The sequence below is a fragment of the Crinia signifera genome, chromosome 2, assembly GCF_055691185.1.
Source record: "Crinia signifera chromosome 2, ASM5569118v1, whole genome shotgun sequence".
Classification (NCBI taxonomy): domain Eukaryota; kingdom Metazoa; phylum Chordata; class Amphibia; order Anura; family Myobatrachidae; genus Crinia; species Crinia signifera.
The window spans coordinates 27,713,566-27,731,388 of NC_139218.1; the positions used below are offsets into that span (position 1 = coordinate 27,713,566).

Here is a 17,823-nt window from a genome sequence, read left to right on the forward strand (position 1 = left end):
CAGACAGAAGATAATATAGAACCTTAATCGGGAACTCACAATTCCTAAGTTCCAGCGGTGTACCGAAATCTCTGGGGCTTATTTTCGCATTCGCCTCCAACTACCCTGAAAAGGTGGAAATTGTGCCCATTCCAACAAATGAGACCATTCTTTTTTCATTTTATTTACTGTACCACAAAATTACTTTTTTAACACAATTTGGTTGCCGTTGGTTACATCAAATGCCTTGACACGTTTTCTAGTGCACACCTTTTTTTAGAAATGTAAGTGGACAGCACTGGGGTCTTGCATATTGATTCCAACCAAGGCCGTATATGTGTGGAGTTTGGATGTTCTCTGCTAATGTGAGTGATGAGTGCGGTTCATTCCTAGAGAGTCCATCTCTTTGTGGAATATACTGATTATTAGCGCAGTCCTCACAGTCATGCAATGTTTTTGCTGCTATCCATTGCTAGGTACCAGCTCAGGTTCTCACCCCCCCGGAGCCATTTCTATACGAGAAGTTTCTGCAGAATTCTGAAACCGTGTAATATTTCACACACCACCAAACCATGCCTGTGTGATGTGACGGCCTTAGATGTACATTATAGGTCTGACCTCATTCGGTGTGGTTTACATGGGAAACCGCTACCTTACTGGCGTATGTGGCGTTGCAGAGACACACTGTGAAAGATTTGTTTGTACTCTTTTTAATGGGGGAAGTTACAGTTTTTGTTTTCAATTTAAAATAGTGAAAAAGTTTCTATGAGTTTGGTATAAAATGGGGTTTCAATAGCTTTCCTGGTGTAGAGACACTGACAATACTTGTGTGCAAAAGCGATGTCATAACAGAAAGTGAAAGTAATTTTTGCAGGGACGCTGATCTGTTTCTGCTGGATATGGAGAGAGAGGGAGCTCTGAAGACAGAGATTGGAGGGAAGAGCATATGGGGGGGTGGAGTGGAGAGGCTAAAATCTGTCACAGCTTAAAGTAAAAGGGGAAAAAGGTCACAGCGCATAGGGAAAGTACATGTTTTCCAGGTCGCCCCGGCTGGTTCACAGGTGTACTCATATGGGGTTATTTTGGTTGATTCACCAGATGCTGCCCTGCAAACGTCATTTTTTTTGTTACTCTGTGGCCTTTTGTGTGAATATTCTGCATCGATGCACTGGATTTATTTATTTTTGTGCGGAAATAAAGTAATTGTACTAGACAGCTAACCTACTTATCAGCCGTGATTGAGTGCAACAGGCCGGAAGCCTTTGCCCGCAGGAGATCTGCACCTCACTAATTTGCCTCATCTGGGCAGACGGAGGCAGACTATCGCTGGTGACATACAGAACCATAACATTTCTCCTCAGATAGATTACCCAGCAGGGATCCGTATTGACGGATACACTGGTCATAGAATCCTCTTTTGTTCTGAGACACACGTCCACATTACCTGTTTTTTATTTTTTTACAATCTCTACTCTTTACGCTCATTTACAGCAAAGTAAAGATATATTTTTTTCTCCCCCCTCCCAGGACTCTGTACATTTGTGTTGAATCCACATGAAAGATTTTTACTGTTCCCTAAAGCACGTTCACACATGGAAAGCGGTAGTGGGGATTTCAGCTGCTAACGCCAGACAAGCGTCGGAGTTGGGTAGATCAGAGGCTGCATTTTTGTCCAGATTTTGTGCTTGTTTGGAGGTTTGTTCTCTGGACTGGCTGGACACGGCTGCATTCGGTTTTGTCCAGCATGCGTGAATATAGACACCGCTTGGATATCTGCCAGTCTGACAGATACACAGGTATGCCCAGCTTGAGAGCGAGGGAAATACATTTCTTATCGCCACCCAATCTCCCATCTAAAGTGACAATGGTGGCTATTGGGCACTAATGAGTGCAATGTGAAAAGTCACTTTTTGCCTATTTCACCTCTGGGAGGTGTGAGCTGAAATGCCATCAGACGATTGCGCCTGAATGCGGCTGCCCATGCTCCTAACATTTGAATTCCTTTATTTTATTTTTTATTTATTTATTACCAGTTACTTATATAGCGCACACATATTCCACAGTGCTTACAGTGGAGCTTACAATCTATATTTCCTACCACATGTACACGGACACACAGATATTCTAGGGTTAATTTGTTGGGAGCCAATTAGCCTATAAGTATATTTTTGGATTGTGGGAGGAAACCGGAGTCCCGGAGTAAACTCACGCAAGTACAGGGAGAATATACAAACTCCGCACAGTTAGAGCCATGGTGGGAATCGAACCCATGACCTCAGTGCTGTGAGGCAGTAATGCTAACCATTACACCATCCATACTGCCCTGCCCTTTATAGGGGCAGATTTACGAACAAGTGATACTTTATAATATCAATCATTACGAATAATAAAAAAGGACTTCCGCCACTTAGCCGTTTTTCAAATGCGTTAAGAACTGATTGGCTGCCACCATTTATAATCCGTAACCAGCGGTAACAAGAATATCACTCGTTTTTAAATATTTACCTTTTTATGCTTTTATATAAAGCAACTTGTAATTCATTGATCTTTAAGAGGCTTGTTAACATAAACTGAGGACAAATCCCCCAAAATGATACCTTCTTCTTAGTATTAGTACGGAATGAGGCGATCTATCTAATATCAAATACATCTGCAGAAGTCTATAGATAACAATAGCGTAATAAATAAACCGGCAAATCTATATTGTGTAATCCAGCACTAGCGTCATATACAGTATCATATACAGTATGGCTGATTGTGTGTTATGCGGCGGCACTGTTACAGTCCTGTGCTTTGTGTACAGAGGGATGCCGCTTTGTCTGCCTGTACTAATTGAGCTGTCCGCTGCATTCTGCGTGCATCACGTAATCCCCACACTGCTCTCAAGGTATTATTCATCCATAATTGAGTAATACTGGAATCAAATATGTCCTTACAAGGCTGCCACGCTGATCATCTTTGCCAAAAATACTTGGACTCTGATCCAGGGCTGGCTCCTGAGGTTCACTACACGCCAACTGTTTTATTTTTTAAATTCAATTACTTTATATTTTGCTATATGCTATCCATATGCACTGTTCTGCAAACGGGCAAGCTGGGCGCGTGGGCCCCCCCACCCCCATACGCAGGCTGGCTGGGCGCGTGGCCCCCCCCCATACGCAGGCTGGCTGGGTGCGTGGGTCCCCCCCATACGCAGGTTGGCTGGGCGCGTGCCCCCCCCCCCCCATACGCAGGCTGGTTGGGCGTGTGGCCCCCCACTCCCCCCCTTATGCAGACTGACTGGGCGCGTGCCCCCCCCATATGCAGGCTGGCTGAGCGCGTGTGTCCCCCCATACGCAGGCTGGCTGGGCGCGTGGCCCCCCCCCCCCAAACGCAGGCTGGCTGGGCGCGTGGCCCCCCCCCCGTCATATGCAGGCTGGCTGGGAGCGTGCCCCCCCCATATGCAGGCTGGCTGGGCGCGTGCCCCCCCAATACTTAGGCTGGCTGGTTGTGCGAATGGAACTGTGTTCACTGTACCTGCCAATTTGACCTGTAAATTGAGCACATGCAAATGTTGTATGCTTTGCAAATTTTACTTTATGCAAAGATTGTGTTGATTGAGGGTACGTCTGGGTCTCTTCTTTTCTGTTTCAACATTTTGTTTGCAAACTTTTGAGTGTTTTAGGATGCCCCTGAATTGTGCTGGTCTTGAGCGCAGGAATAAGAGGGGGGAGGAGGGGGGGGGGGGGGGTGACTGAGAGGTTAAAAGCCTGTATAGATGAATTATTCAAAATATGTTCACCATGAAATTGCTGGATTCATATCCTTTTGAACTGCTGAGTTTATTTAACACAAATACTAAATTATTAATAAAATCCACATGAATCTATGGAGGATACGGGAGGCCGAATGTGTTTTGTGAAAGGTTTGAAATATTTATAGTAGCCCTGCGTAACTTGCAGGATAACAAAATGCTCTGAATCGCCGCCGCCCGCTGCCGTACACCTAATTAAAACAGTCGGCAGTTTATACACTGGTGGTCTGTAATGTCTTTCGGCTCAGATGGCGTAAGAATACGCAGCTCAGAGGCAATGTATACTATTATAATCCCTTTGATTCCTACGCCGTGTCACACTATGGAAACCGAAGCAGACCTATATTTACAGTCCAGATTGGTTAAACAATGAATTTGAAAAAAAAATATAGTCCTCTAAGCGTATGAAATCCTAATTAAAAATATTATAGTGTGGGGTGAGGATAATCCACTAGAAATTGTAAGGCTATTCTAAGTCACCAAGGAATAGCATTTTATATTATTGATCAGCTGCCTGCTTAAAGGGCCATTACTCATACAGTAGAAATTACCATAACGTTTAATGCTACAAACCGCATTAATAAATGTATTTTTGCATAATTCCCTATGCTGGAACAGAGCTTTCCATATATATAACATTGCATTTAGTTAGGATGGGTTGCAGTGTGTAAGCTTAGTGGCCAAAAGCAAGCTGGCAGCTGGGTCCTACAAGGAGATGGCTGACCGGACAATGGCCCTTATTCTGATCGGTGCGGATTTTTCCGCATGCGGTCGTACCGCCGATGGTTGGCGACTGCGCATGTGCAGAGGTCACTCTGCGCATGTGCAAGCGGTTTCGCCGCACGTATTCTTTAGACGCCGCACAGGGGGCGGAGAGGGGCGTGAAGGGCTACTTAGCCTCATTACCCTATGCATACGCCCCGCGTTTCATGGGCGTTCCCATGCAAACGCAGGGCGTATGCATGGTAATGAAGCCGTGACGCATGTGTAGGGGGCAGGCATCTGACATCGCCGGATGTCAGCTGCCCGCCCCCATACATGATTTCATACGGACAAGTGTCCGTGTGGTCTAGGGTGGCGGGAGCTGGTGGAGCGTGCGGCCCTGCATTCGATGTTCGGCGACCATCGAATGCAGGGGCTGCTCCCAAGATGGAGGAGGCGTATCCCCGTCCACTTTCATGTGGACCACCACATATCCGCGTACGGACGGAGGTGGCGATCCGTATGGAAGGCGGGGATTCGCCTGCACGGTCCTGGCCGCATATTCTGATCTGGCCGCACAGATCAGAATAAGGGCCCATGTGCATGTGTAAACATAACCTGACAAAGTCTGAAAGTCTTTATTGCCATGTATACATCGTCCTTGCACAACTGCTGTCTGTGTGTATGATGAGAAGTCCAATTAAGATTAAAGGTAGTCTAAATCAAGATTAGGCAACGTCTGGCTCTCCGGCTGCTGTGGAACTAAACATCCCAGCATGCCCTGCCACAGTTTTAGCATGTCCTAACTGAAAAACTGTAGCAAGGGATGCTGGGATGTGTAGTTCCACAGCAGAGCACCAGACATTGCCTATCCCCATGTCGATTTAAAAAAACTGTCTTCTTTTAGGACTAGTGGTTGCTTTCCCTGGGCAGTGACCATTGCCCAGGGCCCCGTTTTCTATCTGATTATATTCTTACCAATAGATACGATGGCAGTACTGACTTGCTGTGTAGGTTTCTTCGCAGCCTCTGGGAGATTTCTCAAAGTTCGATGCCTGTTTTTTAAACCCAAAAGTGTTCTCTTCTTCCTCAGCCTCTCTCTGTGCCTCGTTCGCGCTCTCTCTTTCTCGTACATTACCCCATTTTACTCAAGTGATGATAGATGGCCTTTCAAATCTATTTACTCGCAGGCTTTTCACTTTCATTCCCCAGCATTTCAGTCCTTTTTTAAGTGCTCCGGGAAGGAATCAGAAAGTAAGTTGCCTGATAATTGCTTCCCAAGGAAAGCGTTTGTTATAGAACTTGTGCAATGTCTCCGGGGAACAGTCCCTGCAGCTGAGGATGGAGCACATTACACGAGAATAGGCTCTTTATTTTTCTGCGAAACACTTTTTTTTTTATCATGTTGTTGTTATTATAGATGGTGGTTGAAGTGGTCGCCGGTAGCAAGACTCCTCCCCCCTCCGCCGGAAATTAAAAAAATAGATAAAATGATAAACAAAAATGTCAACGTTCTCAAGTAATCACATCGTTCAAATGAATCATTCAAATCCATGTTTCTTCTGCAGGTGGCCGTGAAAGTGATTGATAAGAAGAAGGCCAAGAAGGACACGTACGTCACCAAGAACCTGCGTCGGGAAGGCCAGATCCAGCAGATGATCCGACACCCCAACATCGCACAACTGCTCGACATCTTGGAAACCGAAAACAGCTATTATCTGGTCATGGAGCTCTGTACCGGGGGGAATCTCATGCATAAAATCTACGACAAGAAGAGACTGGAGGAGCACAAGGCCAGGAAATATATCCGGCAACTCATTCAGGCTGTGGAACATCTACACCGTGCCGGCGTTGTACACAGGTGACTAGAATCATTGTCCCGGCTCACATTTCTTCATATCCATTGACATTAATGCAGTGTGACCGATGCATAAGGGAAGGAAGGGGGTGTATCAAAATATGGGGACCGCTGCAGGTCTTGCCCATAGTAACCAAACCGATTCACGCTATCCTCTAGCTAATTCATGCTATTAAATACGTTCCTTTTGTTTATGAAAATAAACTTGACGTAGCAAGCAGGGTTGACGTAGCAAGTAGGGAAAATGACTTTAGAAGGGGACCAGTAAAGACGTTGTCCATAGCAACTAATGATCCTTTTAAAAAAAGGCAAAATGCTGTGTATAGGAGCTTAAATGGAACAGGCGTAAAAAAGACGGTAGGAAACAAATGCAGGTAAATTGCGCCGCGATTAGAACCCTTTCTGTGTATCCTATATTTGACTTCTAATGATGCCGTCATTTTCAAAGGAAAAAAAAAAAATATTTTCTTTTAGTAAGTTTAAAAAAAAAAAAATAACACCATTTTTCTTTTCAACACCATTGTTAAAAAATGGGTCAGAACCGTTTCATTTGTTGGAAATTGGTCGGGACTCGGGAGTTTTTCTTCAATGTGTTAGAATTGTGTGAATGAAGCACTGAGTCACAACTATTGTTCCCAGAAAGATCACAACTTTGTGTGTGACGTTTTCAGTATTCATAATTTCATGCTGGTAAGTGGCTCTCCGCGGCATTTAAAGAGAGGCGCTCGGAAATATAATGGGAGAGGAGTCACGACAAGACAAGGATTTACCTGGCTCTTTTGTTGAAGTGACTGAAGTTATAAATAGAATAATAGACCGGGGACTTTGAGAAATAATATTCTGGGGGCCTGGAAGCGCTCCAATCATTTCCTGCGCCTCGCACATTGAGAACGAGCTTTGGAGGCTAAATGAAGGTTTGCAGACCTCAATTTGCTGTGATGCGAGGGTGCACCGTGTAATTACCACCGTAGCAGCTCCAGTGTAATAACGCTCAATAAACAGATAGCGGTTCCATTGTCATTCTTGTTTCTCTATTGTACCTTTGTGGTAGGGGAAATGGTGTTTCTTTTTATAGATACTCATCCTTGTTGGTTTTATCCTTTTACATTACTCATATAACCAAGATATTTGTAGTCTAATCCCACGGAAATATCCCATTCTATTAAATTCATCTGTCTTCATTTCCCAGAAATTTAAATTGAGGGACATTAAAATGACTGCGGGGGTCTATTTACTAAGCCGTGGAGAGTAATACAGTGGACGGAGATAAAGGTCCAACCAACTGGCCCCTAACTTCCCTTTTTCAAACGCAGCCTCTAACATGACAGTTAGGGGCTGATTGGCTGGTTCTCTCTCTCTCTCTCTCTCAGGGAGAGCTCAAAGGGGGTGTGGCCACGAAAACGGCCGTGGATTGGCGATCTGCAGCCGGGATCGCAACAATCCACAGCCGTTCTCTGCAGAACGGGCCAGACAGCTTCTAAAGTCTGACCCGTTCTGCCGTGATCCCACTTCAATGCTGTCGCTAGAGACAGCATTGGATAGGGAGCCGCTGCTATTTCCCCCATCGGAAATAGCGGCGGCACATTGAATACCCCCCTAAAAGGGATAAAAGGAAGAGTGATCCACCACCACCACCACCACCCAATCAGCTCCTACCTGTCATTTTTTTTCAAACATACTTGTGACATGGTAGTTAGGAGCTGATTGGCTGGTGGTTTTATCACTTTTCAAGCTTAGTACATAGACCACTAACTTTTTAACAAAGTGCTAGGAATGCTGATTTATTTTTCTTTTGTTTGTTTTGTGGTGAGGTTCGCTACATGGATAACGACTTGCAATTTCCCCATTAGCAAATGCAGCCTCCATTCTTCAGTAATGACTTGTAATCTCTCTTGCATTAACCCCTCTCAGGTCACTGCTTGTCACTGCCCGGGCACAGTCTTTAATTGTTGTCTTTCCCGCAGAGATTTGAAGATTGAAAATCTGTTACTGGATGAGAACAACAACATCAAACTCATTGGTATGTAAATTCCTTAATGAGCTTCCCGTTAGCATTGTAGTCCTCAGTTTACACTTGATCTTTCCTGGCGGAGATTACATGCGGCCGCTCACTTCACCGCAGCAGTGTTTGTGTGACCCCATTGTGCTGAGTTTCCTCTCCCGTTCTCTAGAGCCAACTCTGCGGTGCTGACTGTGCAGCTATTTGTGTGCCCGTGGGATCTTCGTCCTCTAATTGAAATGTGCTCAGTGTAGATCTTATATATGTTAGCCATTCACACTGTGATCATCAACGGTTTTTAAATGGAAAGGGTTTTTTTACGTGATTGGAAGCTTCTTGGCAGTAGGGCTTGCACTCATTCATGTGAATAATCAATGATCGCATTTGCCCTTCAGAAACTCCCAGTCCCCGGTATACGGACGTTGAGTCAACACACACATAAGGTCGACATGCATTGCGTGGACCGCTGAAGGTTCAAAATAGATTAGGTCGATACATAAAATAGATCGACATCGCTAAGGCAAGCATGGTTGGAATGTCGACACAAGCATTAGGCCCACAATGGCTAGGTTGACAGTCAAAAAGTTGACATGGGTTTTTCACTTTCATTTTTGGTGGGTATTTCATGCCCTACCATCCAGGGCATGGAGGGAGAATATAATAGTATGTCAAGCTCAGTGCGGCATGGAGAGCGGTACACTTTGACGGTGCCCATGTCAACCATGTAGACATTTGAAAAAAAAAAAAAAAGGTGAAAACCCCATGTCGACCTTGCGTGGTCAACCCAATTGATATCGACCTAATATTGGTCAACCCAATGACCCATACCCCAATCCCCTTATACTGTAGCAGTGGTTCTCAACCTTGGTCCTCAGGACCCCCAACAGTTCACATTTTGTTACCCAGCAGGTGCACTCATTATCCGCTGACACATTTTTTAAGATTTACAGTTGGGGCTAATCACTTCACTTGTGATTCTGTGTGGATACATGGAAAACGTGAACTGTTGGGGGGTCCTGAGGACCAAGGTTGGGAACCACTGCCTTATAGGCATGTAAGCATCGTAGTAAACCGTCCTTTACCCTGTGTGTGACGGGCTGCTTGGCTTATTTGGCTGACCAGTACAACCATTTCCATTTATTGGCAGATTTCGGCTTGAGCAACTGTGCCGGTATCTTGGGCTATACTGATCCATTCAGCACACAGTGCGGAAGTCCGGCGTACGCGGCACCGGAACTGCTGGCAAGGAAAAAATACGGACCCAAAGTGGATGTGTGGTCCATGTAAGTGTTTATTCTTGTGTTTTTGTTGTTTTTGCTAAGATGACTATTTACTATAGTGTTTTAGTTAATGCAATAAACGATCACAAATTTAGTTTGATTTAAAATACTCAAAACTAGTTTTCTTTCTAAGTTCTGCTTTGCTTGTGCCTGTGAAAGTGTCATGTTTCGTCATTTAGGGGTTATTTGTATCCCTTGTATACTTCATGCTATCCAAGCAAAGTTCTGCTGAAGCAAGGATGAGATAAAGATCTACCATATCCCAAATCTATCACAGAGCAGCCTCGCTCAGGCGGCTGTGCCCTTATACACACACAGAAATTGGAATTTAAATACACAGTCCTTGAGGCCTTTAACCTCTGTCCTCTTGCCAAATGTTAGCCCCCATTAATGCATACAAGTATGTACAATGTGCAAGAAGAGACGGGATTGTTCCCTGTCGCTCACTTTTTCAGTCTCTCTTGTTCCCTTATACATTTTCTACTACATTCCCTGTCTCAGTCTTTCTCTTTTCCTCTCTACTTACAGTGTTCATTCTAGCACCTTGCACCTTCAAAACCTGCGCAGTTCCTCTTCCCTGCCTGGGGTGTTGCTCTCAGCTGTGGTGCATGTAGGTCTGATCTGCATATCAGTGCTGAAATAAAGACCAGACTGTGCTAGAAGCAACACAGCAGAGCACGACACCCCAGGCAGGGAAGAGGAACTGCATGGGTTTTGAAAGGTGCAGGGTGCTAGAACTCTCGCTCCCTCTCCCGCTCGCTCCCCCCTCTTCCTCTCCCGCTTGCTCCCCCCTCTTCCTCTCCCGCTTGCTCCCCCCTCTTCCTCTCCCGCTCGCTCCCCCCTCTTCCTCTCCCGCTCGCTCCCCCCTCTTCCTCTCCTGCTCGCTCCCCCCTCTTCCTCTCCTGCTCGCTCCCCCCTCTTCCTCTCCTGCTCGCTCCCCCCTCTTCCTCTCCTGCTCGCTCCCCCCTCTTCCTCTCCTGCTCGCTCCCCCCTCTTCCTCTCCGGCTCGCTCACCCCTCTTCCTCTCCGGCTCGCTCACCCCTCTTCCTCTCCGGCTCGCTCCCCCTCTTCCTCTCCGGCTCGCTCCCCCTCTTCCTCTCCGGCTCGCTCCCCCCTCTTCCTCTCCGGCTCGCTCCCCCCTCTTCCTCTCCTGCTCGCTCCCCCCTCTTCCTCTCCGGCTCGCTCACCCCTCTTCCTCTCCGGCTCGCTCACCCCTCTTCCTCTCCGGCTCGCTCCCCCTCTTCCTCTCCGGCTCGCTCCCCCCTCTTCCTCTCCTGCTCGCTCCCCCCTCTTCCTCTCCGGCTCGCTCCCCCTCTTCCTCTCCCGCTTTCTCCCTCTCTCCCTCTCCCGCTTGCTCCCTCTCTCCCTCTCCCGCTTGCTCCCTCTCTCCCTCTCCAGCTCGCTTCCTCTCTCTTGCTCTAAACTAATTATGGTGTTTATTATTTTTATCATTGCTATTCTTGTACTTGTTTTAATTGCACATATCAACAGAATGTTGAATGATTATTTTTGTTACTGATATATTGGTGCCTCTGAGTGACGTGGTGGAAGCAGCGAGGTTACTATGGAGACGTAATGCAGACGGAATTCAGAATACTGTTGTATGAAGGGCACTCCACACTGAGCTCGGGAGCGTGGAACTAGCTGGCATCTAAGTGTGACTTGCTCACTAAAATAATAATACCGAAAAGCAAAACCCTCTGTCTGCAGTCATCTGGTCTCTGCTGGCCAAGCAAGCTTTCCATTGTCACTGCGATACCAGTGATGGTTGCATAAGCACTGGCCTGCTTCATTATACAGCTAGAGATTTACTTATATTAGCTTATATAAGGCTGTATCTCTCTGTCGGTTGTTATGAATGACACGCTGTGGAACTAAGTCTTTCCCTTACCAAGGCCTAACCTGTACCGTCATCATCTTTGTCTTTCAAGTGGCGTCAACATGTATGCCATGCTGACTGGAACGCTGCCATTCACCGTGGAGCCATTTAGCCTGAGAGCCTTGTATCAGAAGATGGTAGACAAAACCATGAACCCGCTGCCCACCCACATCTCTCCTGGTAAGTACCGCCTCATCTCGGAGACCATTCATAAGCTGGCAGCGTGGAACCTTCACATGTTCCCGCCAGGCTTTCAGGAGCTGCACAGGCCCATTTCAGGAGCACTTTCTGTAATGTTGCTGCAGGAGGGGTCATTTTGTGAAGGAAATTAGGCTGCGTGCAAACGCCTAGAGTGCGGCTTTGTGTGGAGCGGTTTAGATGGCCTCGTACAGATTTGTTTCTTTTTGTTTTCCTCACAAAAACTAGTTAAACCGTACTGCAGAAATTAATATTCACGCATACTGCAACTTTTTTGCTTTTGGACGTGTTGTCGCATATTAGCCAGTATATCCAACTACACTTTATGTTGCAAGTGTCCGCAGGTTATTAAGAATAGCTTACATTGCGATCAGAATTGAATAATGCAGCGGGACCCTATAATTCATGATGATTGGGCCCAATTCAGACCCTTTTTCTGGGCTGTCAATTTGCAGATTTTATTGATCGACCAGACATGCGCATCGAGCCGTCCATATAAATACAGTCTTCGTATTGACACCCGTGGCTGTTTGGGGGTGGTAACGCGGATGTTCCACAGCTGACGTAATCAGCACCCTCCTTCTCCCAGCTGCCTTAGCAGCGCCGAGTTCCCACGGAGGAGGGTGGGGGTTCAGCGGGGCGGCATTAACCTGTGCTGGGGACTGAACACTTGCAACCCAGCGAGACCCATTTTCTGTTTTTGGTACCTGAGATCGGTGGTCTGATCTGAATGTGAAATTTTAGTATGGATAGTGCACTAATTAATATATTAATACCAATGTATTACAAATTATTACTAGTTGGTCAATATTGGTCGTCTGGAACTCTTAAGATGTGTAGGTCGACTCTAGTTTATTTTTTTCATACTTTTGGTGGTACAATATCAGATTGTACTAAAATGCTTTTAAAAATGACTTGCCTTGACCGTAGTGCCCCACCATTTTGTTCCCCTCGTTAAAGGGTTAAACACTCCTCACATGTACTAAACCTTAGAGAGTAATAAAGTGGAAAGAGATAGTGTCCTATTCATGAAGCAGCGAAAAGGGTGGAGAAGTTGCCCTATCCGCTTTCTGTTTACATTTATCAAGTGCATCCTATAAAATTATACGTAGTGACTGACTGGCTCACTTCTCCACTCTTTTCGCTGCTTTGTGAATAGACCACATAGTACCAACCAATCGGCCCCCAACAGCAAACACAGCCTGTAACGTGGCAGTTACTGTAAGAGCTAATCAGCCAGTGGAGAAATCTCCCATGGCAACCAATCAGATGCTCTGTGTCATTTTATAGTATGCAAATTATAAATGTTACTGCGATGCTGATTGGTTACTTACTGGCTGATCATTTTTGTGATCTAACTCTTCCCCCTTTGCTCTGTCTTTCAGCTGCTGTTAATTTCCTGCGTTCTCTGCTGGAACCGGATCCACTGAAAAGACCGACCATCCAGCAAGCGCTGGCGAATCGGTGGCTTAATGACAGCTACGGAAAGGGGCCGCACACGTTCACGTATCCAAACAGGTAGATCCAGGAATCTCTTCTTATACTTTTACACGTGGGTGTTTATATAATTGAGTGCTAAGCGCATGTTCTTAAGTGTTCCGTAGCACTGGTAGTCCGTAAAGTTGTGTGAGCAATCGCCTGTCATACGGTACCTTTTGAAGGCTAGGGTTATTAAGCCAATCCAAACCCCTTCTAGCATCATTTATATGGCAATTAAGAGCAACCGCATTATTTTCATTTTAAGGAGTTGAGGTCTGTGGTTCTGCGCACAGAACTACTGTGACAGGCTACTGAACAATCCAGGGGAGCGTTGCATTCGTGACAGATGCATTACCTGTCAGGAAAGTATTGGACTAGATTATTACTGTAATGAGGGAGCAATAGGTCAGAATGCCTTTAGGGTAGTCATTAAAGGTAATGTAGGATAGCGTATCATCCCTTACACAGCTGTCACACCAGTCTACCAGTGTCCTTTAAAAATGATGGACACAGACTGACAACTGTGACACGTTAGGACTTGTGGAATGCTTGAATGATGGGGTTCTCCATAATGATAGGACCGTTGTACAAACATGTAACCCTCCACATAATAGTGCAATGTGGGATATCAAGTTCTGCAGAACTTCAGCAACGGAGTTTCACCTAGGGATAGCCATCCCTGCCCCAAACCTTGTGGGACACTCAGAACCAGGGGGCCGGGCTTTTATGGGTTCCTCGGGGGTGGAGCTAGGTTTCAGCAACAACCATTGAGGAGCTCTGTACCTTAGACGGCGGAAAAACATTTTTTTCTCTTCCATCCATGGCAAAGCCACCTGATATAGACATTGTAACCATCAGCGGTCGTTGGCCAACCCTAGTTTTACCACTGAATGGCCAATAATTCATTCATTCATTCAAGTTGCTTATAGTATGGTGGTTCCGTCTTGTATTACACTGTATCCGTGGTACATGTGTCAATCTCATGGTTTTTTTCCTGTCATCTAGGATCCACCTTGAGGATCTGAGTCAGAGCGTGGTCCGTCACATGTCTGAGAAGCTTGGCTACAAGCACAGTGATGTCATCAATGTCATCCTCTCCAACCGCGCTTGCCACACCCTCGCGGTCTACTTCTTGCTGAACAGAAAACTGGAGCGCTACCTTGTCACCATGAGGGTAGGCATCCCTGTATGGTTATTTGCTTGGGGTTTTTTTTGGCTTATTTTTCCTTGTTCTGCCTTCTGCATGACTGAGCTTGCTGTTTGCAGGGGCTCTCTAGATGAAGGGGGGGCTAAGAAAGGCCGACTTGGACGCAATGATATCCACAATCCCACTGCTTTATGGGATCAGTAATTATCGGTTTTCTTTCTCGACAGAAACCCGACGTTAATGACAACGTTTGCCACAGGAACCAGATGCAGCAATCTGAGAAATACAAGTCCAATAAGAACTACTACGAGGTGAGAACCCTTGTCACAATGAGATTTGACATTAGATTTTGATTTGATTGACAAAATCGCCTGCAGATCGCAAAGGTTTTTTACCTTGCGATCCCGATGCCTGCTCCCGTGACAGCACAAATCGAAACCCAGATAGACAGGGCAGCAATGACTATATAGTGCAAATCTTTTGTATAAAAGTTATTGTTTGGGAAAGACTTCTGATCAATATTTGGCCTCCTGGGGCACTATTGTGTTGTTGCTTATGGCAGTTAATTAAAAGGATTGTCCGCAACATGGGCCATTTTCCCAAAGACTCTACAATATCACCAAACGCTTCCATAAGTATGTCTCGTCTCGCCCCCCGTCACCAATGTCATTACTTGACCCCAGGGTCTGACCGGACAGGGCAACCTTCCTATAACGGGATGAGTATAGTGAATCTGACACCTGATTGGCTAATCTCGGCTCCTGTTAAATCACGTGGAGCGTTCATATTCTCATTCCAGTACAGATAGGAAGTTTGTGCGTGGATAACATCTATACCCACTTCCTGCTGTTCTGCGACTCAGTCCAGCTGTCCGTTACTAGGTAACGGCTAGAGGAGATGTAGTGGTAGTTAGGGACTAGGTGGGGGTAGGGGAAGGTCTCTCCCTTCTGTAGATAAAAGAACCATGACAGCAATACACATAAACGTCAAACTAGAGCAAGAACTCAGCATTGCAGAACATAAGCCAGATGGGAAGCTGCTGCTCCTTTCATTGGCACAGATAAGGAAGCGTCTAGTGTTTCCGTCACTGTTTAGGAAGATCAGAACTCTACACGATGCGGTTCAGCGGTCTCTGCGCTGGCTCGGGACGTTATACAATAGCAGAGTGATGAAATTTGTTTGGGGCTTGGCACAGGGAGCGTGCCTCAGCGAAGGTCCGCTTCCTGCTCATTGTGAAGGGAACAGGAGACCGGAAACTCCTCCTAGGGTTCCATGCTCTCTCAGGGAATGAGAGTGGAGGATGTGTCTGATTCATGTCAAACAAAGACACCGCATCTCCTCTTCTACTGGCTGACTTGTGCACTGACTCTGCAGCCTATCACCAAGTAATACACCGCCTCGCCCATTCACTAAGAGCCTGCTGTCGCAATGATTGACACTCTGCACTGGCAAATCATTACTGGGAAATAACCACTGCCGGACCAATATTCTTATGCTGCCACATATTATCATTTAGTAACATATAGTGCAAACCACCTTCTTGTACCATGCACCAGTGTTCATGTAACCCAGGCTTGGCCAACTTGTGGCTGTTGTGAAACTACATGTCCCAGCATGCCCTGCCACCCTTTTTAGCATTTCAAAATAGCAAACTATGGCAGGGCATGCAGGGACTTGTAGTTTCACATCAGCTGGTTAGCCACAGGCTGGCCAGGCGTGATGTAGCCTATCAAATTGCTAGGTTACCAATGACACCACCTCGCCTATTGCTGTGTAATGAGGCCACAAAATGGAATTTGCAACTTTGTCTGGGTTCCCCAGCAACGATCTGGTAGCGTGCATCATGCAACCTTGTTCCTATTGGTTGATGGAATGGCATATTACAGCGGTGTATCTGCAAGACTATACCGCTGTGATGTCATATATTCCACTTCACAGGGGTATTCTATATTCTGTTGTTCTGTAATGCTCTTAGAAGTTTAGTGAATCAGACCTTCTCTAAAGTCCATTGACCATTGTTTCTTTACCCCGGGACTCTGCATATTTGCTGGCAGTGCTGCAGATAAACCTAGAATAAACACACATTGCAGCTTTTTAAGAATATCTCCACTTTAAAAAGGGAAAAAAAAGCCTTCTGTTGACATTTCAACAATGTCCTATTAAAATCCTCATGCCCCGGAGCAGGAGCTGGTGGCCGGTCGCAATAACTGTGGAATGTTTGCTAGATACTCATCTAAGCAGAGTTATGTTGAAGTTTTAGTGTCTGTCAGTCAACACGACCGTACAGCAATTGAGATTAATCCATGTGTTTTGTGATGGTGCGACAGCTTGTACATCAGTTACGTCACTCTCCTGTAGACAGCAGCTGGGTGCGATTCTGTGTATACATCCTGCATTTGTCACTTGTTCTGACCATGAGTTGTGCTCTCTTTAATCGTTAGGACCGAAAACCTAAGGATACAGAGAAACGCAGCGAGCAGCGCGCTGGCCAGAAGAAGCTGGAAAAATGCTCTCCCTCCCACCGCCAGCCGACCTGTCTCCTGACGCAGGGGCAGAACGCCAAGACTCATGTGAAGGAGCGGAGGTCATCCAAGTCTGAGCGAGGTAAGAGAGAACACCTTCAGCAGCGTGGTACTGCCTGCGCAAATCCTACCTGCAGCGGCCAGACTGGTTTACTCAGTTTTCAAATTGGCTATCAAACACATGACAGACGATACCCAATAAGATCCGGATTTAAAAACCGTGAAAATCAGGGTAAAACCGAACTGGCACATCTCTAGTTTGAAAGAAACCCTATGCGATACACCGGACCCTTGTCAACTCCAGACAGTGAACATTATAGGCTGTTACCGTTCACATACATTGGAGTGCAGTGTATAGTGGCGCTCCAATTATCACGCCATTGTCCTCTGCTAGTCTGTGTGGGCTGCGCCATTGAGGCGGTTTACATTCTCCAATGGAACTGATATTATAAGAAACTGTTGACCATTTAGTGTCACTGATTTTGCATCCCAATCAGCCGAATAAGATAAAAATAATTAATTGTGGATTGTGTTATTATCAATGGGGATGGGGGGGGGGTTGTCCATTCAAAAGATGTGGGTAGGTTCCCCTAACTACCATCTTCTAGAAAATGTGTTTCCTAAGCAACGTCTTAGACACGTATTGGGTAAGAAATGTAGAAGAACCCAGCACCATGGCACACGCCCGTGATTCTGTGGGCGGTATTCAATGCTCTGACAGCAAGCTGTGACGGCGAGCAGTGCCGATAGCTCGCCATTCAAGTATTCAACTGACCCCCCACTCGAAGTTTCCACCTTGCTGGTTCTTTTCAGCGAGGTGGAAACGACGAGTGTGCCCATTAAAACGGCGAGGCTCACAAAATGCAGCGGACTCACTGCATTTACGGCGAACCTCATCGTTTAAGGGGGCAAACACTGAATACGGCATGGGGGTTGGACGGAGAGGATGGCTTTTCCTTGCCGAAATAAGCCATCCTCAACATACAA

The 17,823-nt window shown here is 46.1% G+C and overlaps 1 protein-coding gene across 1 annotated transcript in view; it reads left to right on the plus strand.

The window, feature by feature from the left end:
- The window catches only part of HUNK (hormonally up-regulated Neu-associated kinase), a 53,389-nt gene that overhangs the window by 31,101 nt on the left and 4,465 nt on the right, over positions 1 to 17,823 (plus strand). The window contains exons 3-10 of the mRNA XM_083171853.1: positions 6,043 to 6,335; positions 8,297 to 8,352; positions 9,479 to 9,614; positions 11,543 to 11,670; positions 13,074 to 13,206; positions 14,173 to 14,341; positions 14,542 to 14,625; positions 16,756 to 16,918. Of these exons, the coding sequence (XP_083027979.1) occupies positions 6,043 to 6,335; positions 8,297 to 8,352; positions 9,479 to 9,614; positions 11,543 to 11,670; positions 13,074 to 13,206; positions 14,173 to 14,341; positions 14,542 to 14,625; positions 16,756 to 16,918 (1,162 nt within the window). The remainder of the gene's footprint in view (positions 1 to 6,042; positions 6,336 to 8,296; positions 8,353 to 9,478; positions 9,615 to 11,542; positions 11,671 to 13,073; positions 13,207 to 14,172; positions 14,342 to 14,541; positions 14,626 to 16,755; positions 16,919 to 17,823) is intronic.